The following is a 17904-nucleotide window of genomic DNA, read 5'->3' on the forward strand; positions in this document are numbered from 1 at the left end:
CATTAAAGGTAACATGAATTACACTGGGCATCGTTCCTTGTAGTACATCAGAGAAAGCACTGCACATGTACATCACGTCAGAGAGAAATGCTGAGACTTTGCTGACATCTAAACCGTAGTTTACAACAACCTTTACTAAAGCTTGTGATTCAGTTGAAAAATTTACCAACTCAAGCTGAATGGCTCAGTTAGTAAAACAGGCATACAGTCGTCTTTCCAGCTGCCAGGTACAAATAAAAAGTGAAGTATATACATATTGTGTGCATCTTTTGCTTCATCAGCTACAACTGAAATGGAATTATATTCTGCCAGCACAAATTTTGTAGACTGAACATGCTTCGCAATTACTTCTGCTAGATAATCTTGGGAAAATTTGTTTGCACATGGGAAACTGCCAGCATTTGGTATGTGCTTTCTAAAGGTATGTTGGCAGCAGTGAAAGCCTCCACTAGTTCCACTGTAACTTACTTTTTGCTAAACTACTTTCAGTTGTTCTTTTTAGCAGACACAGTTGCTAGTTCTGTGTTCTGATCTGTAGCCTCTGCACATGCTTTTTGTTTAACAGGTGGTTCAGAATCAAAATGACGACTGATAGTGTTTTTTCTGAATAAAACTAGAGTCAGGTTGCAAGATGAACGAAACAGTTTACTACTGTCTTCATGTAAGGTTCTTAAGAGGTATTGCTTCACATGACCCAAAACTGAAATGTTTTTTGCCTTTTCTTGATTTGTCGGCCATCTTTATATGCAGTAATGATTCTTTCACTCCTGATGACTGTCGTGCTTACCTATTGTCATAAATGTTGACACACTCTCAATCAACGATCGACTATAATGACTACTGTGCTCACTTTAGTCTATGTCATGCGACTTGACAGACACTCTCAATCAACTATACACTATGATGATTGCAGTGATATCACACTATAGTCAACCATTTTTGCATTGTGGTAATCACAGAAGTTTTGCAGCACATTTATGAATAAAACATATTTATATTTTGAAAGTTAACTTAGCAAGCAATCCCATATTTCACAATTTCAGTGAAATCCGCAAAATCGAGAATTAAGTAGGCACCTACTCATAAGGATCTATCTATACATCACTATGTTAAGGACTTATGTGTGGCTTAGGTAGTGCATAGAGCCTTGTGCTGAACCTTAGCACTGGGGGAAATTTCATCCTGAGAGAGGAGAAGCTTGCAAATAATTGGTAAATTTACAAATTTTTAGCTTTGAAACTAAGTCTCAGGCTAGGCCTACACCACACAATTAACGCAGGTGATTGGCACTCAGGTCTGAGCAGCCAAGTTAGCACAGCCCAGGTATGGGCATTTCAATAGCAAAGTCCTACCTGTGTTACTGTGTCCTCACTGTTTCTGCACTCACTCATGTGCATCTGAGCGTACAATGCATGGCTCTTTGGGCTGAGATGTTCTAGGATTCTTTCCCAGTCAACTGTGTCAATTGAAAGAGAATTTGGGAAGGGAATTGGAGGAATATCAGTATTTGAGTGATTTTATCTGCATCCTCACTGAAAAGTGGATGGATTCCAGACTGAGATAAAGTGAAGCCTGGGCTCTAACCTGCACCCCCAGTCAGGTAAGCTAGCCTGGACTTAAAGCACCCCAAACTCAGGCCAGAGGTTTTTCTGTGTGCATAGTAGAGGAAGTTAAGGCTATAAAATCGGGTAAGAGCGTGAGTCAACTGTTCAGCATAGACATACCATCAAAGTCTGTACTACCATGGCTTTTCATCTCTCACAGCTAAACAAAATTACACTCAGATTCTTCTCTTGCTTGTTTTCTTTAGTTCTTCAATAAACAATATTTTAAGTTTAAATTTGACGGTTAAAGTTGGGGTACAGGTGCTGACTGAGCACCCAGAAAGAAGAAAATCTCTACTTTCAGGCAATCAAGTGGACTAACAGGTCCAAAACTTGCTCAAAAACAAAAACAAAAAAAGGGGGGGTGGGATGACCTGAAATCTCTGTCTAGAGCTAGAGTCCCATGCTGTCATACAAAGAGTGCACACTCTCACACTATAAGGATGCCAGTGTATGGTTAGAGGAACATAGATCAAACTAATACAGAAGGTCTTCTAGTTAAAAATAAACAAATGCCTTTAGACCATGAAAATTATTCAAGTTAAATAATTTATTCTTAATAATTTATCCCATGTGGTGGAAAAACAGAGGCCAACCTACCATAGCATGAAAACATAGTAAAACATAATGATAAATATACAATAATATAGAGGTACATAGAAGTCCAATCTAGGCAAGGAAAATAAGTTGTGTTTCAAAACATGTTAGGAAACACGTTAGCTAACAAGTTTTTAAACATGACTTTGTACCTACCATTGACACAACACCTTCAGTAACGTATTAGCTGGTCATGGTCAACTCTAGAAAGGAATCTAGGGTTGACAACAACCAGCTAGCACATTTTTAAACACTGCTGAGCCTGTGTCTTGTTTATATTAAGGCTGGTTTACATCTCTGTGGCAGTGTAAAGGATCTTAATCTCATTTTAAGGCCCCTTTATAGACTCAAAGACTTTAAGGTCAAAAGGGACCATTATGATCATCTAGTCTGACCTCCTGCACAATGCAGGCCACAGAATCTCACCCACCCACTCCTGTAACTTACATTGCTCTAACGGACCACAGGGTAAAGGAAAACTAGGCCGCTGTCTTTGTTTACCCTAGGTGCTACGTGGTGTTTAAAAACATGTTAATTAACACGTTAGCTATCATGTTTGCTAAACACAACACATTTTCCTAGCCTAGACAGGACTGAGAACTATAGCGTGTAGTAACGGTCAGGAAAATGTACAAAAATAAAATAGCATAAATTTGAAAAAAAATACAAAAAGGGGAGATAAGTTAAAATAATTTTCATTAAACTGCTGTGGTGCTGAGCAAGTATTATTGAATTGAACGATTTTGCATATAATTTGACAAGTTGCTAATAACCACTGCAATATGTTTCATCAGCCATAATGAAACCCATACCAAAAGCAACACAAACCCCAGAGTGTCCCGTTATCAAGTAGGCCCATTCTGCATACTTATCAAGAGTTTTGTCTATCTCTGCTGTGAACGAGACTTGCTATTTGGGCGTCACTTAACATTTTCAGAACCTGTGATTATTTTGGGATAGCGACATCAGCTACGGTGGCTGACTCACATCTGTATCAGAGAGGCTCTCAATAAAGGCCTTCCTCAGTAGAACATCATTGGAGAAACACTGTCAAATAGCTCCATCTCACCTACAATAGCTACTACATGGATGCACATGTTGGAGAAAGTGAGAAATTTTGTTCTGAGAAATTTTAATGTAGGTTATTCAGACATCTAAAGCATAGGTAGATGAGTTAACAGATATAAGATGGCCATCAGTTTATGTGTCTTATTACTTACATCTGACTTCTACTGGAAGGTTAAAAAGAAAGTAAAAAAGATCTACCATTTTAATAGTGGATCATCTTCCATTCATCTGATGTGAGAACTGCATAATCTGCCAACTTAGAATTTTGGGCAGGAACTGTGTTGTCTCTTTATTTGTTCAGTTCTGAGTACATTGACAGAACTCACTTAAATAGTTCACCAAAGCACCAGACACCAAGGCTTAGATCTAGCAAAGCTCTGAAACATGTATTTTAAGCATCTGAGTAATATCGCAGAAGTCCTGAAGGGTTACTCACATGTAGCCCTTAAGTTAAACATGTGCTTAAGTGCTTTGCTAAATGGCTATCTAAACAGTCATACTACAGTTCCTTGTCCACTTCTGTATGAATCATTAAACTACTTTAGATTTCACATAAAAATTAAGAATATGGTACAAAGCTGGAAAACAATTACTCCAGATAGTAGGGCCCCAGAAAATGGACGTAGTGCACAGAGTGCAACTGATGCAATTCTGGTAAATTTCATTCTGCTGCTCCTATTAGGCTGTGTCTATACTGCCACTTCCAGCAATAAAACTTTTGTTGTTCAGGGGTGTGAAAAAACACACCCAAGTGACAAAAGTTTTCACGCTGAAAGACGCCAGTATGGACAGTGCTTTATCTCCAGGAGCTGTGCTTCCCGCGATAAACCTACCACAGCTTGTTCGGGGGGGGGGGGGAGGGCATTATCACCAGGAGAGCTCTCCCGGGGCAATAAAGTGTGTTTACACTGCCCATGTCACAGCACTGCCACAACCGTACTGTAATGTGGGTAGTGTAGACATACCCTTAGGATACGTTTACACTACCCTCCAAATCAGCGGGCAGTGATCGATTTATCGCGTCTAGTCTAGATGCGATAAAATGACCCTCAAGCCCTCTCCTGTCGACTTCTGTACTCCAGCGCCGCAAGAAGCGCAGGCAGAGCCTACAGGGGAGCAGCAGCAGACACCTCACCATGGTGAAGACACCACAGTAAGTCGATCTAAGTTACGTAACTTAGATCGATCCCCCTCTCAGTGTAGGCCAGGGTTTAGAGAAGCTACATGCAGTTCCTACTGGAAGAGAAGTGAGAAGGGAAAAGATTGGTGCTGCTCCCTCCCCATAGTCTTTCAAAAACAGTGCTGACCTTGGATGTCACTGAGGGCTTGTCTACATAGGGAGTTATTCCAGAATAGCTACTCCTGATTAACTATTCCTGGCACATTTACCAGATACCTAGATGGATCTAGGTACCCTAATGGATCGAGAAGCTGTTGCAAGACCTGAGAGAAGGACAGCTCTCATTGCTTGAGAACTAGCCCACTACAACATCGATATAGCAACATTAAGAGAAACAAGATTGCCTGGGGAAAGTTCCCTGAGCGAACCAGGAAGTGGTTACACCTTCTTCTGGAAGGGTAAGACTGAGACAGAGGACAGAATACATGGAGTTGGTCTGGTAATAAAAACCTCATTGATGCATCAACTCCCAGACCTTCCAGTGGGAATCAATGAAAGACTGCTGAAACTACGCTTCCCACTAAATGCCAAACGTCATGCCACCATCATCAGTGCATATGCACCCACTCTAACATGCTCTGAGAACTCAAAAGGAACAATACTATGAAGACCTCAACAGACTGATCAAGGCCACACCTGTAACAGACAAACTACTCCTACTTGGAGATTTCAATGCCCAAGTCGGGGCTGACAGCGAGAACTGGATAGGAGTAACAGGGCCACATGGTGTAGGCAAAATGAACAGCAATGGACTACTCCTTTTGAGCCTTTGTTCTGAAAATGACCTGACCATTACCAACACTCTGTTCCGACAAGCGGACAAATACAAAACAATGTGGATGCACCCTAGGTCCAAACAGTGGCATCTGATAGATTATGCCATTGTCAGAAGGCGAGACATCCGAGACGTAATAATCACCAGAGTAATGTGAGGCGCAGAGTGCTGGACAGATCACAGATTAGTCAGGACATCTCTCCAACTTTACATCGCTCCCTCTCGGCACAAACACCCTAAGCATGTGTGACCTGCTTTCAACATGGCCAAACTAAAGGATGCTCAATGTTTCAACAATTTCCAGAGGAGTCTTGATGACAAACTGACATCCCACGGACAATTGATCGGTACTGCAACCGAAAAGTGGGACCAGTTCAAGCAGATAGTGACTGACACAGCAATAACATCTCTTTGGACCAAAGAAAAGAACACATCAGGATTGGTTTGATGAGAACCAAGAAGAAATATGCTCAGCACTGGAAGTAAAGAGAAAATCCTTTATCGAACAGCAGAATGATCCCTCCTCAGTCTCTAAACGGGACCATTTCAAGTACCTTCAGAGCAAAACACAGAAAGACCTTCGTCAGATACAAGACAACTGGTGGGAGAGCAAAACCAAAGAAATCAAGCACTATGCTGAGACTCACAACTCAAAGATGTTCTTCAGTGCTATTAAGACTGTCTATGGACCTTCTAAACCAAGGACCATCCCATTGCTCTCATCAGACAACACAACTTGAATTAAAGATAAAGAAGGCATCAATGAAAGATGGCGAGAACACTTTAGCAACCTTCTCAATAGACCATTAACCGTGAATAATAATGTCCTCTGACAGATCTTGACTTTCCGCCCACTATAGATGAGATTAAGAAAGCTGTTAGCCAGATGAGTTCAGGAAAAGCTCCTGGAAAAGATGGGATATCAGCAGAGATATACAAAGCAGCAAGTCCAGCAGCACTAGCAGCGTTCCACAGCGTGATCATCAGCATCTGGGAGGATGAAAACATACTACAGGAGCTCCACGACGCTACTATTGTCTCTCTTTTCAAGAACAAAGGCAGCAAAGCAGAATGTGGAAACTATAGAGGCATATCCCTCCTCTCCGTTGGTGGGAAGATCATCGCCCATATCATCTTGAATGGCCTAATAGTCAGTATTTCTGAGGCAAATCTATCTGAAAGTCAATGTGGTTTCCAACCTGGCCGGAGCACAGTCGACATGGTGTTTGCTGTCAGACAAATACAAGAGAAGTGCATTGAACAGAACATGCACCTGTATGCTATCTTCATAGATCTGACAAAGGCATTTGATACCGTCAACAGGGAAGCCCTTTGGACTATTCTAACACAACTTGGCTGCCCAAGAACATTTGTCCAAATTATACGCCTTTTTCATGACAGCATGACAGGCGAAGTATTGTCTGATGGAGACACATCAGCCCCCTTCAACATCACCAATGGCATGAAACAAGGATGTGTTCTCGCTCCTGTCCTATTTAACCTGTTCTTTGCACAAGTCCTTCACCATGCAATGAAAGATCTGGACCGAGGTATATACGTGAATACCAGCACAATGGTTCACTTTTTGACCTCCGTTGCCCGAATGCAAAGACTAAGACAGTGCAGAAACTCCTTCTTGAGGCACTCTTTGCCAATGACTGCGCCCTCATGGCTCACACTGAAAATGATCTTCAGCACATTGTCAACAAATATGCTGAGGCCTCGCAACTCTTCGGACTAACTATCAACCTCGAAAAGACAGAAGTTCTTCATCAACCTGCACCTGGATCAAATGCTTCTGTCCCGAGTATCTCCACTGATGGCACTCATCTTAAAGTAGTGGAGAACTTTAAATACCTGGGTACTGTCATATCCAGTGATGGATCACTGGATAATGAGATCAACGCACGAATATCCAAAGCAAGCCAGGCACTTGGCTGTCTGCATGTCAAAGTTTTAAAACACCACAACATCCAGATGTCAACAAAACTGCTTGTGTACAGAGCTGTTGTTCTTTCATCTCTTTTGTACGGGTGCGAAACAAGGACACTATATAGGTGTCACATCAAGCAGCTTGAAGCATTCCACCTGTGCTGCCTCCGCAATATCATGAAGATCCGCTGGCAAGACAAAGTGCCCAATCTCGAGATCCTCAAGAGAGCCCAGATGACAATTATCGAAATGATGATCATGAAGTCACAGCTATGTTGGACCGGTCATGTCAGCCGCATGGATGCCAACAGAATCTCCTGCCAGCTTCTGTATGGTGAGCTCTCCCAGGTCATCCAGCATATAGGTCGTCCACAGAAACGTTACAAGGACACCATCAAAGTCAATCTGCAGTACAGCAGTATCAAACCTAGGGACCTTGAGGACGCCGCCAGCGACAGAACACAGTGGCGTGCAACAGTCAGGAATACCTGCATCGCCTTTGAGGAAGACCGCTGCCAGCGTCTACAAGAGGCATGCGAACGATGTCACAGAGCATCAGCAGCGCACAATCCACTGACCGCAAACTTCCAAGCACCATCTGCAGCAAAATGTGCACCTCTAGAATTGGCTTGTGCAGTCATCAGAGAGCACACCATGAGACCAACAATAGATGATCTGCACAGATTTGTCATCATCGGATCGATGGACTACCAAGGAGATGGATGACTAAATCTCATAGACAGAGGCTCATATCAAAGATGTGTGGGACTCTCTGTCTACACATAAGAAATAATCCAGAATAAGGCTGAATGTGAATTTAAAGCTCATTAACTATTCCCAATTAACTATACCTGATTAATTGCATGTGTGGATGTTCTTATTCTAACATAAGAGTGCCTTATTCTGAATTAGCTTAATCCACTTTGAAGTGAATTAAGCTAATTTGGAATGAAACATGCTTATTGCAGAATAAGAGTGTCAACATGTGGAATTAATCAGGAATAGCTATTACAGAATAACTCCATGTGTAGACAAGCCCTCACTGACATTCAACAATTACAACATCTAGGTAGGTTTTACAATCACTAAAAACAAAGTTGAATTATGGTATATTCATATTCGGTGTTATCTTTTTAAAACAGAGCTTCCAAAAACAATTTCACATACTAGTAACTGGTCTTTATCCTTCATAAGGAACATGTGGAAAACTTTATTAGGCTCATGATACAAGAATAAAACAAAACAAATGGTCTGCATTTAAACTCGGGAATTACTGGTAGATGTTCATAGAGGACGAATTTCACGGTCTTGGGATTCTGCTCAATAAAGAGGAAAATAGTCCCTCTAGTGTACTCTTCATGTAGAGGAAGGATTGAGTTTCACAGAGTATTGCCATAAGAGGTTACAAAACAATATTATAGCAAGAGATACCAAAGTACTTACAGAAGTTACAGTGAAACTGCACATTCCTCCAGCCTACATACAAAGGTGCCTGAAGATACCATTTAAGGGTAGATGAAAAATATTGAGCAAAGAAAGTTACTGAATCCTGAACAATTTAACAAAGTTAATAAAAATCAGTTCTGATACACTGATTTTGTGAATTCACATTTTGAATGCAGCATTTTTATATGGCATTAGATACTTTCATTTAGAAAACTGTAACATGTGCAAGTCTGGTGAACAGGAACCTCTGTGGTAGTAACGACAAGATTCACCCTACATATTGCACACTGACAAGACACTATCAGGACATGTGCTTCTGTACAACAGAGCATGCACAGTCTCTTTCTTTCAAAGCATGTTTTTCATAGACGTCAAAAACTAAAACATTCACTTTTATCACTATTCAAAGCAGTGAGCAGTTATTGAATCATATATCTAAATAATTGTGGGGTGGTTAGGTTAGGGTTGAAAAGACCTGCATGTGAGTATCTAGAGTGTATGCAGCATGCTGCACCTAGGAAGATTTATTATATATTACTGCACTAGTTAGCTGCCAACCAATGTTAGATAAGCTAACATTCTAATGGGTTGTTGGAGGGGAGGGGAAACAAATCAGCCTGTTGGTGTGTGAATTGGACAATTTTTATCTGAATTAGAGGAAACATAATGTTGTCTTCCTAATCACAGGGAAAAAAAACAAAAGCAGTTGAATGACAGTTGTAATTTTAATGTATAGCTTTTAAAGTAATTGTTTTGGGGAGAATAATCTAAGCTATTCTTATGAAGTATGTTCTGCTAATTACACTGGAAACAAAATTAATATTTCATATATAACACGTATGATAATAAAACTAAGTTATCTTTTTCACCTTTACTTAAAATGACAGTTTCCCCTTTTGATGCAAGAGGGGAATAACAATGTTAAATGTGTTGTCTATGAAGCTGAAATTATCTATATAAAAAAATAATTGTAGACTGAGGTAAAAGGCTTTCTCGTACACACATCTCTATCATTTTTGAAATCTCAGTTCCCCAAGGTCCAAAGTGAACAGGTTAGTCATATGTCCTTTAACCAGTTATATCTCATACTTACGAGGGAAACAGAATGATAAAACAGTGTATATTCATTTACTGTGTTTTAGATACCAATGGTATGTCTACACAGCAGCTGGGAGGTATAATTCCCAACACAAGTAGAAGTACACTCCCCTTAGCTCTACTTGAGCTAGCGCCTAAAAAGAGCAGAGTGGACGCAGCAGAATGGGCAGCAGTTCAGTCTAGCCATCTGAATACATTCCCAGGTCACTGGGCAGGACTGCACTCGGGCGGCTAGCACAAGACACCACCTCTGCGGCCGCACCCACACTTCTTTATTTAGATGCTAACTCAAGCAGAGCTAGCGTGCAGAAGCTGGGAATCACTCTCCAAGCTACTGTGGAACCAAACCCTTTGAGATGTAGATGGAGTCCAATAGGAATGTTTCCATATAAAGTAACTGAAATAGAAAGATCCCTGTTTTAAATATATATGCACACCTTAAAAAGAACACTAATCCTGCTAGAAATTAAAATCTCTGTTCTGGGATGCCTGGCAGATTATTAGCTCCTGACCTCTCCTTCCCCTGCTTTATCAGGTTCCTATCAGCCACACACAAACATATACACAGATTGCTAACAAAATCAAACGTGTTATCATCAGTTTCAAAGACAACTTGCACTCAACCATAAACAAGATTTTGAGTTTCTAATGTGCCCTCATCTTCTGATGAAGGTCATTTTAGAGACCAGTGAGAAACTTCTGAACTAAATTATATCAGTGAAATCTCAAAGGATCCAAGTTTTCTAACATTTTAATTAGCTCCAAGTGCCAGTTAATTCAGCACAGAAATGGAATCAATATCAAATTAAAAGTATAAATTGTCAGAAAAATTGCAAGTATATTAAGCATACTAATCAATGTAAGCACTTTGCACGATGGCCCAGTTCCTACTTCCACTTAAGTCAGTGAGAGTTTTGCCACCAAATTCAATGGAAGTAGTATCAGACCCTATACATTATATGTTGTTTTATAATTTTTAGTTCCATTTGATTTGAGATCATTGACTGAAAACTCAAAGTATTCAATAAAAGACTGGATTTGTCATAGCAGACAAGATAGAACAGCTGAGGTCTGAAACCAATGCTTTTGCAAATGACATAAAGGTATATATTTGAAAACAAGGATTGTCATATTAGATTTAAGCCTTATCACACTCTCTATCATGCTTGTGGAACCTCATCCAATTCAATATATAAAATAGGCATCTAATTTTAAAATGCATCTGTTTTTAAGATATCAGTCTTGAATTAAACTGGCCTTTTTTCTTAAAATATTTCCTTAGCCTGAGTCAACTGCAGTGCAAACATTTTTCCTGTAATGCTCCATTTGGGGAGGGTGAAAATCCTACATCTGTATTCAAATTAATTTCCTAGTAGTATGTCTTACTCAGAAATCAAAACATAACAACGGGTTACTAGCATAAGAATACATGAGAATCTTCCAGCTTATAAAACATTTCCAACTCATTTGTTTTATATCATGTAAGCTCTCTATTATTCAAATCAAACACAGAGATTCAATCAGAAAGTTAACATCTATATAATATGCTAAAACTTCCTCAAGAATCCTCCTCCTAGCATCCATTAAGACACTCAGTCATAAACGGCACATAGTGGCAACATGATGAAATTTAACTGAATCAGTCTTCCCTCCTTTGTAAATATGACCTACATCATGCAAGTGACCATTCTTACTATGCAGCTGCAACATTTAAAGAAATGGCATTTTAGCAAGTGGCATTCTAATAGATGAGCATGCAATACCAAAACAAACACATTTTGTAAAGTACTTTTATAATGTTGTCTACCCAATATTAGCTACCAGTAAGACCTTTATTTTAAAAGTGATCTTCAAAAGCAAAAGCATCACTATACACAATGTGTTTTCACATGCACAAAGTAAAAAATCTGGAAAATGATTTTTTCTCTAATATCTTTACATTATAATAATCATAGGTGTGATCTGTAAAAACTGTATATAGAAAATTTTCAGATATGTGTGATTTCTCAATTGATAGTGTCCCTATATGCACTAATGTACCAGGGGAAAAATGCCAAACATTCAGAGAAGTCACCCTTTAAAGAATTCCACCATTAATTTAACTTTATAAGGAAAAGCATACACCTTTCTTGGCTTTTTTTGGGTGGACAGAGGAATTTGAATTTTTCTTGAAAAACTAGTAGTAATTCTATATTTGAACTCCGAGATTTGCATCTGTATATTTTTGGCCTACTACTGTCACATGCAACTGCTAAGATTCCTATAACTGAAAAAAATTAAAGAAAATATATTTGTCTATATTTTTCAGTTTGTTGTTTTGTGCATTTGACAGCATTCCGTGTATAGTTTTCCCACTGTTTCCTCTGTATTTAGTTAATTTGTACTGTTTCTGTGAGAGACAAGGTGGGTTAGGCCATATCTTTTATTGAACTAACTTCCCTGGGTGAGACAGACAAGCTTTCCAGCTTGCACAGAGCTCTTCTTCAGGTCTGGCTGAGTCCTCTGCAGAGCAAGGGAAGATGGGGGGGACTATTTTTTTTTTCAAATTCAGAAAATGTGATTGTGAAACCACAAAAATTGACAGGGACTCCAATGCAGATGCGGTCCCTGCAATTACTTTTAACTCCTTTTAACTGACATGATTTCAGGTTGACGGTGTCCATTTAAGCACATCAGGCTAAACACACTGCAGCAGGGTCACTGTGATCTTAGAGGCCACGCCACACACCCCCTTTAAACCACGAGCCTCGAGCATTAAAGAAACTGACATGGGCCAGCAAAGAGGAGTCACCCAAGTTCATCTAAACAGAGAACCCCTCTCCCAGCCGAGAAGCCGCCTGCTTCGCTATCACACAGTGGAGGCAGCCTGGGTCACTCTCAAATTAGCAAATATCAGCTACTGGTTCAGTCAGCAGCAGGTGCTGGGGCCCGGCCAACCAAGCAATACGAAGAGGAGTCTCATCAAAGCTTTTCAGGAAGTTCATTGGACTCCGGTGCCTCCCACGTTTAATATTTAACTGGAGAGCCGTGCAAGGCAGAGTTTGCCTGGCAGATGTCACTCCAAGAAAGAGGAAGGTGCAAGGCGAGGAGTTCAAATGACTGAGAGGCTCAAGAGTCCAAGATCTCTTCCGAGTATCTGTTTCTTGCATTTCAAAGGCAGGAAAGCACCGATCCCCCCCCCGGCTAGGACACCGAAGAGCCCGCTGCCTGCGAAGTGCGGGGCTGGGATCCCAGTATTGTGCTCCACGGACACTGCACTAAAACGCTGCTTCTCCGCAGTTAATGCCTTTAATTCCGGGCTAGTGCGCCTCGGTCACCCACCGCCCCTCCGACCAGGGCGCCCGCCCGCCCCATCCCACGCCAGCTCCTCCGCATCGAGCTCCAGGCAGCCACCAGCGCACCAGGGGTGCCGCACAATGGCCTGCTACTGGCTCAGCGCGGTCCAGCTTCCCCCGCCCCAGCTTCCCCCCGGGGACCCTCCCACCTCCTCTGCTCCCCCCCGGCACCCTCTGTGTACCTTGAGCCCGGTACCGCCTCCTGAGAGCCTCCCTAATCCCCGTCCTGAGTGCCACTCCTGCCCCCCGGGCACATCCCGGTCCCCTCTCCCTCCCAGCCCCTCCTCCCCCAGCCCTTCGGCTGCCCCCTCCCCGCCCCGCCCTGCTCTCGGGACACCCCGGCCCCCCTCACCTTGCAGCCCCCGCTGCCCCCCGCCCCGCCCGCTCACCTCCCCCCTGTGCTCCCGGGACACCCCGGCCCCCTCACCTTCCAGCCGGCCGAGCTGTTGCTGTCGCCCTTATCCTTGAAGTAGGGCACGCAGCGCACCATCCAGTCGTAGATCTGGGACAGCGTGAGCCGCTTGTCCGGGGCGCTCTGGATGGCGCGGGTGATCAGGTCGGCGTAGGACAGGTTGCCCCACGCGTTCCGCCGGGACGAGCATTTCCGCGGCGCCGCCGCCAGCTGCCCCCCGCTCAGCCCGCTGCCCCCAGCGGCCGCTGCCCCGGGGGCCTGGCCCGAGCCCTCCGTCCCGATCCCGGCCAGCGGGGCCAGCAGCCGGGCCGCCTCCTCCGGGGCCAGCGCTTCCCCTCCGCCGCCGCCGGGGACTGCACTGCCGATGGCCATGGGCGAGCTGCCCCCTTCCTCCTCGTCGTCGTCCTCCTCGGGGATCATGGAGGCGGCGTCCGCAGCCGCTTCCCCCGAGGGCTTGGCCGGGCTCGCCTGCAACTCAGGCCTCTGTAGGGGCCAAGTGCAGGAGCGGGGCCGGCTCTGGGGCTCGAACTCGGGGTCCAGCTCCACGTCCAGGGGGGAGAGGGGGGCAGGGGGAGATGCCTCTGCCATCTTGGCTTCGCCTCCTCCCGCTGCTGCTCCTCCTGGTGCTGCGATGGGATAGATAGGTCCGGACCCCAATCCTCCTCCTGCCGCTGCGGATCAGTGCCTACCAGGCAGGGGAGAGCGAGTGAACATGCCACTCTCCATTAAAGTCCTGCAGCCGCCTGCCTTCCCCCGCCCCCTCTCCCAGCAGACTGTGCACGCACACACAATACTACTAATAATCACACGGCGATCAATAAGGGATCAGGCGAGGCCAGAGGTTCCAGATGCGCCTCTGGATCCCGATGGGTGGGGGGATGGCGCCAACAACAGCCCAAACGCAGTGGAGTTGGTGCAGCTCAGTGGTGTGTGTTTGTTTATGTTTCACTCCATGCAGCTGCAGAAGTGCTCCACTGGCAATCACGCTGTATCCATCGAGAGACCCGTCCAACACCACCAAGCCTGCTCCCGGCTGCTCTGCTAGCCGTTTTCCTTTTCCTCTCTCTCTCTGTCCGGGGAAAAGAGAGAGGGGTCCTTCAAATTACATTGATGACTTTCCTCCTTCAAAACGCCCCAAAGGGAGCTGAAGTCTTAATGTACCTCCAATTGCACACTAGCATTTGCCGTAGTTATGCATTCCACTTTGCAAAAAATATATAGATCCCTAGATACAAAACTAAATTTCACAACCAACCGAACAGGGGAAGAAAACGCCACTCTGGATTTTTTACCCTTCTGGCGAAGAAAGCAAAACAAAAACAAATCAAATCACCAGTCTTCCAACAGGTCCAGAAGCTTTAAGCCCTCCGTAGGGCTGCCAAGAGGATGGGTTTTGTTCCAGCATCAACACCACATTCATAACCTCCTTGCTCCTGCTGCTGCCATCTTGACAGTTTTTCCCCCCTTCGCTCAAGTCATTTAAAAGACACTGGCAAAAGAGACAGAGAAAGACACATCGGCAGGGGAAGGACGGAAGGGGGAAGAACCAGCAGCAACCTCTACCGTCTCCAGCAAAAATAAAGATCCAGATTCACAGGAGGAAAAAGCAGCGCTGGTGCATGGTTTCCTGGTTCTCCTGCTGCTGCGTCTTCAGCTTCTGGTCGCCTTCCCTTTAAAGGCAAAGGAGGAGAAAGCAAAAAATCGCACGATACCTCTGTAAACAGAAGGGGAAAAGCAAATGATCTGCCAGAGAGAAATAATGCTGCTGCTGCTGCAGCTCGCCCGACCAGCCTGTCACCCTGCACTCTACTGACTTCCACATTCCTTCTCCTATCCACCAGCAGCAGCAAGCAACACAAAGTTATAGACGCACGCAGCGAGACTCAACCGAACCATACAGCAGCCTTGTCCCCGCCCACAGGGAGGGCTGATGATCTAAGCCGCAAGCAGGGGGGCAAGTTTCCAGACTACTACAGAAACCTGTGTTATCATATAGATCTGTCTCTGTCAACAGCAAATGCACTGTTAATAGTCTGTCTTTAACTCCTCGAAAGTCAGGACATTCAGAGTGTGTCATATGGTATCAGGCCAAGTATCACATTGCGAATCTATACAGACTTAAAGAGACACCACCTTATTAACTATATAATATTTAAAAGCCTATTGCCTGGCTACACACATCTCAATTTATTTAAACTAGAGGATGGGAGAACATTTTATTTACTTTTTTTATTAATCCACTCTGCCACTGTCTCTGTGTGATCTTGAAGATGTCACTTTCTTTGCTGTACCTCAGTTTCCCCATCTGTAAAATAGAGATTATATGTATTTACTTCATAAAGGAGTTATGGGATATAATTGATTACTGTTTGTAAAGTCCTTTGAGATTCTCATATAGAAGTTGCTGTAAAAGTGCAACATTGTATTTTTATATTATTATTATATTGTTTACTTTCTGCATTATCTCATATTAGACAATGCAAATAGACTAATTAGTATCACTTCTGTTTATAGTTAATTTTAGTCAGATTCACTTAGGTGCTCATCCACTAACATTATTTCAATATTTATTGTTTGTAATCATTTTACCATGTAACATTTGGGTTGTAAACACAACAGAGGTTTTTTTTGGTTTTGTTTTGCTTTGCTTTGGTTCTGTTTTAAAAACTGTTTTCATTGTAATTTTTGTTCTACATTCATGGAATTATTTCTCTTGATCTTAAACTATGTATAAGTTATTTTTAGAAAACCTATATTTTACGCCAAATAAACGTGACAGAGTCTCTTCAAAATTTCATTCCGCACTTTGAGTGACTCGGGGAACATGTTCAGACATGTATGTATCTGCATATAATTCCACTTGACTTCCTCTTTGGAGTACATACTGTAATAGAAACCACTCCTAAATAGCTCAAAGGAAGGCTCTGTTAATTACTTCCACAGTTTGGCAAAGCCAACAGGTATACCAGATATAGAACTAGTAACATAAATGTAGGTATAACTAAATATCATAATAACATAAATGTATTAGTACTGCACAGATTTGTATTTACTTTTTAAAATTCGATTTAATACAAAAATAGCATCTTCCCAAGTACCAGTTATAGACAACTGCCTATTGAAAAATAGATTTGCTTCTAATGTGTTTCATGTCAGAAGAAAAAATAGAATTAGCTCAGAAGACAAATAAAATTATCCTTGGTTTATTTATAATTATGGATTAGAAATAGTGTTTAAAATAATTTTATTTTAAATGGTTATAAAAAGGTGAGGCTCTAATGCTGCATGCCTTCCTCCGTAAGCCAAAACTGGGTATGGCTTTCAGAATTTGGCCCTAATTATGTATTTTGTCTCCATTGCAAATTTGAGTCGCTCCCATTAGGATTCTTTCACCATTATTTTATTATAGGGGACAAAACTTCAACAGATATAGGATATAATTTAGATGTCAACTACAAGATTTAGTACGTTCTAATATGGATACAAGTAATCCTCAATTTTCCTGATGGAATGGGGACATTGAATTAATTGGGATAAACATAGGTTCTAACAACAAAGGGAAATTTCAATGCAGTTAACACACATCTCAAAATATGACCCCATTTAGAATCATCAAGGTTTGAGTCTGTGGCCATGTCTGCAGAGGCCACCTATAGGAATTAAAGGGTAGTTCAGTCTCTGGTAAGGATATCACCAAGGGTACAGTTGTGACACCAATATTTGTCCTCTAAGAACTAAGCTAATTATTAGTTTATAATGTGATAGCACCTAGGATCCCCAGTCATGGTTCAGGATTCCCTGGTGCTAGACACTCTACAAAGAGCTTAGGCCACCAGTTCATCTCTGATCAGTCACTAAATGGTAAGGACCTCCAGTAGTTCACAGGCTAGAACCAGTGACCTATAGGTGATAGGGTCTCTCTTCTAATATTTTCCTGGACTATCCAGTGACTGGGGTGTGCACTGAGATTTTTAAACATAATTCGTCCTATTTAAGAACAGTTTATATAGTTCAGTATTCAATGAGACCAGCATTGTATAGTTGGAATTAATTTGCCAGAATTACCAGTAGGGTTAGGCCCACTTTCATTTTTTCCAGATTCACATCACAAGAAGAGACCAGACTTCCTTCTTGACTACCAGGGCACAGTCCTGGCATGGACTGAAACACTTAGTTACTTAGAATCTCTTTTTAAAATGGTCCCTTCTGTACTTAAACTCTATGAAATCTATGAACTAGACTATTTGTTAAAATCTAGATTGGGTGGCACACCTTCCATGTCAATAAATAACTTCCAAAAGAGATCAAACAGAAATATTTTGTAAAGAAAATTCATATTTAATGGAGAATGGTGAGAACACTAAGGAATGTATCTCCACTTTCTGCATATGGGTTGAGGGGAGAGGTAGCAGGCTCTGGAGAGCTTCTATGTCCCTTCCTCATGCAGGGGAGTAGGA

At 42.4% G+C, this 17904-nt stretch overlaps 1 protein-coding gene across 1 annotated transcript in view; it reads right to left on the minus strand.

Annotated features, from left to right (window-relative positions):
- The window catches only part of FOXO3 (forkhead box O3), a 148975-nt gene extending 133529 nt beyond the window's left edge, over positions 1 to 15446 (minus strand). The window contains exon 1 of the mRNA XM_050951377.1: positions 13463 to 15446. Within this exon, the coding sequence (XP_050807334.1) occupies positions 13463 to 14035 (573 nt within the window). The 5' untranslated portion in view covers positions 14036 to 15446. The remainder of the gene's footprint in view (positions 1 to 13462) is intronic.
- Positions 15447 to 17904: the final 2458 nt, after the last annotated feature.

The sequence above is a fragment of the Gopherus flavomarginatus genome, chromosome 4 (assembly GCF_025201925.1).
Source record: "Gopherus flavomarginatus isolate rGopFla2 chromosome 4, rGopFla2.mat.asm, whole genome shotgun sequence".
In the NCBI taxonomy this organism is placed as follows: Eukaryota; Metazoa; Chordata; order Testudines; family Testudinidae; genus Gopherus; species Gopherus flavomarginatus.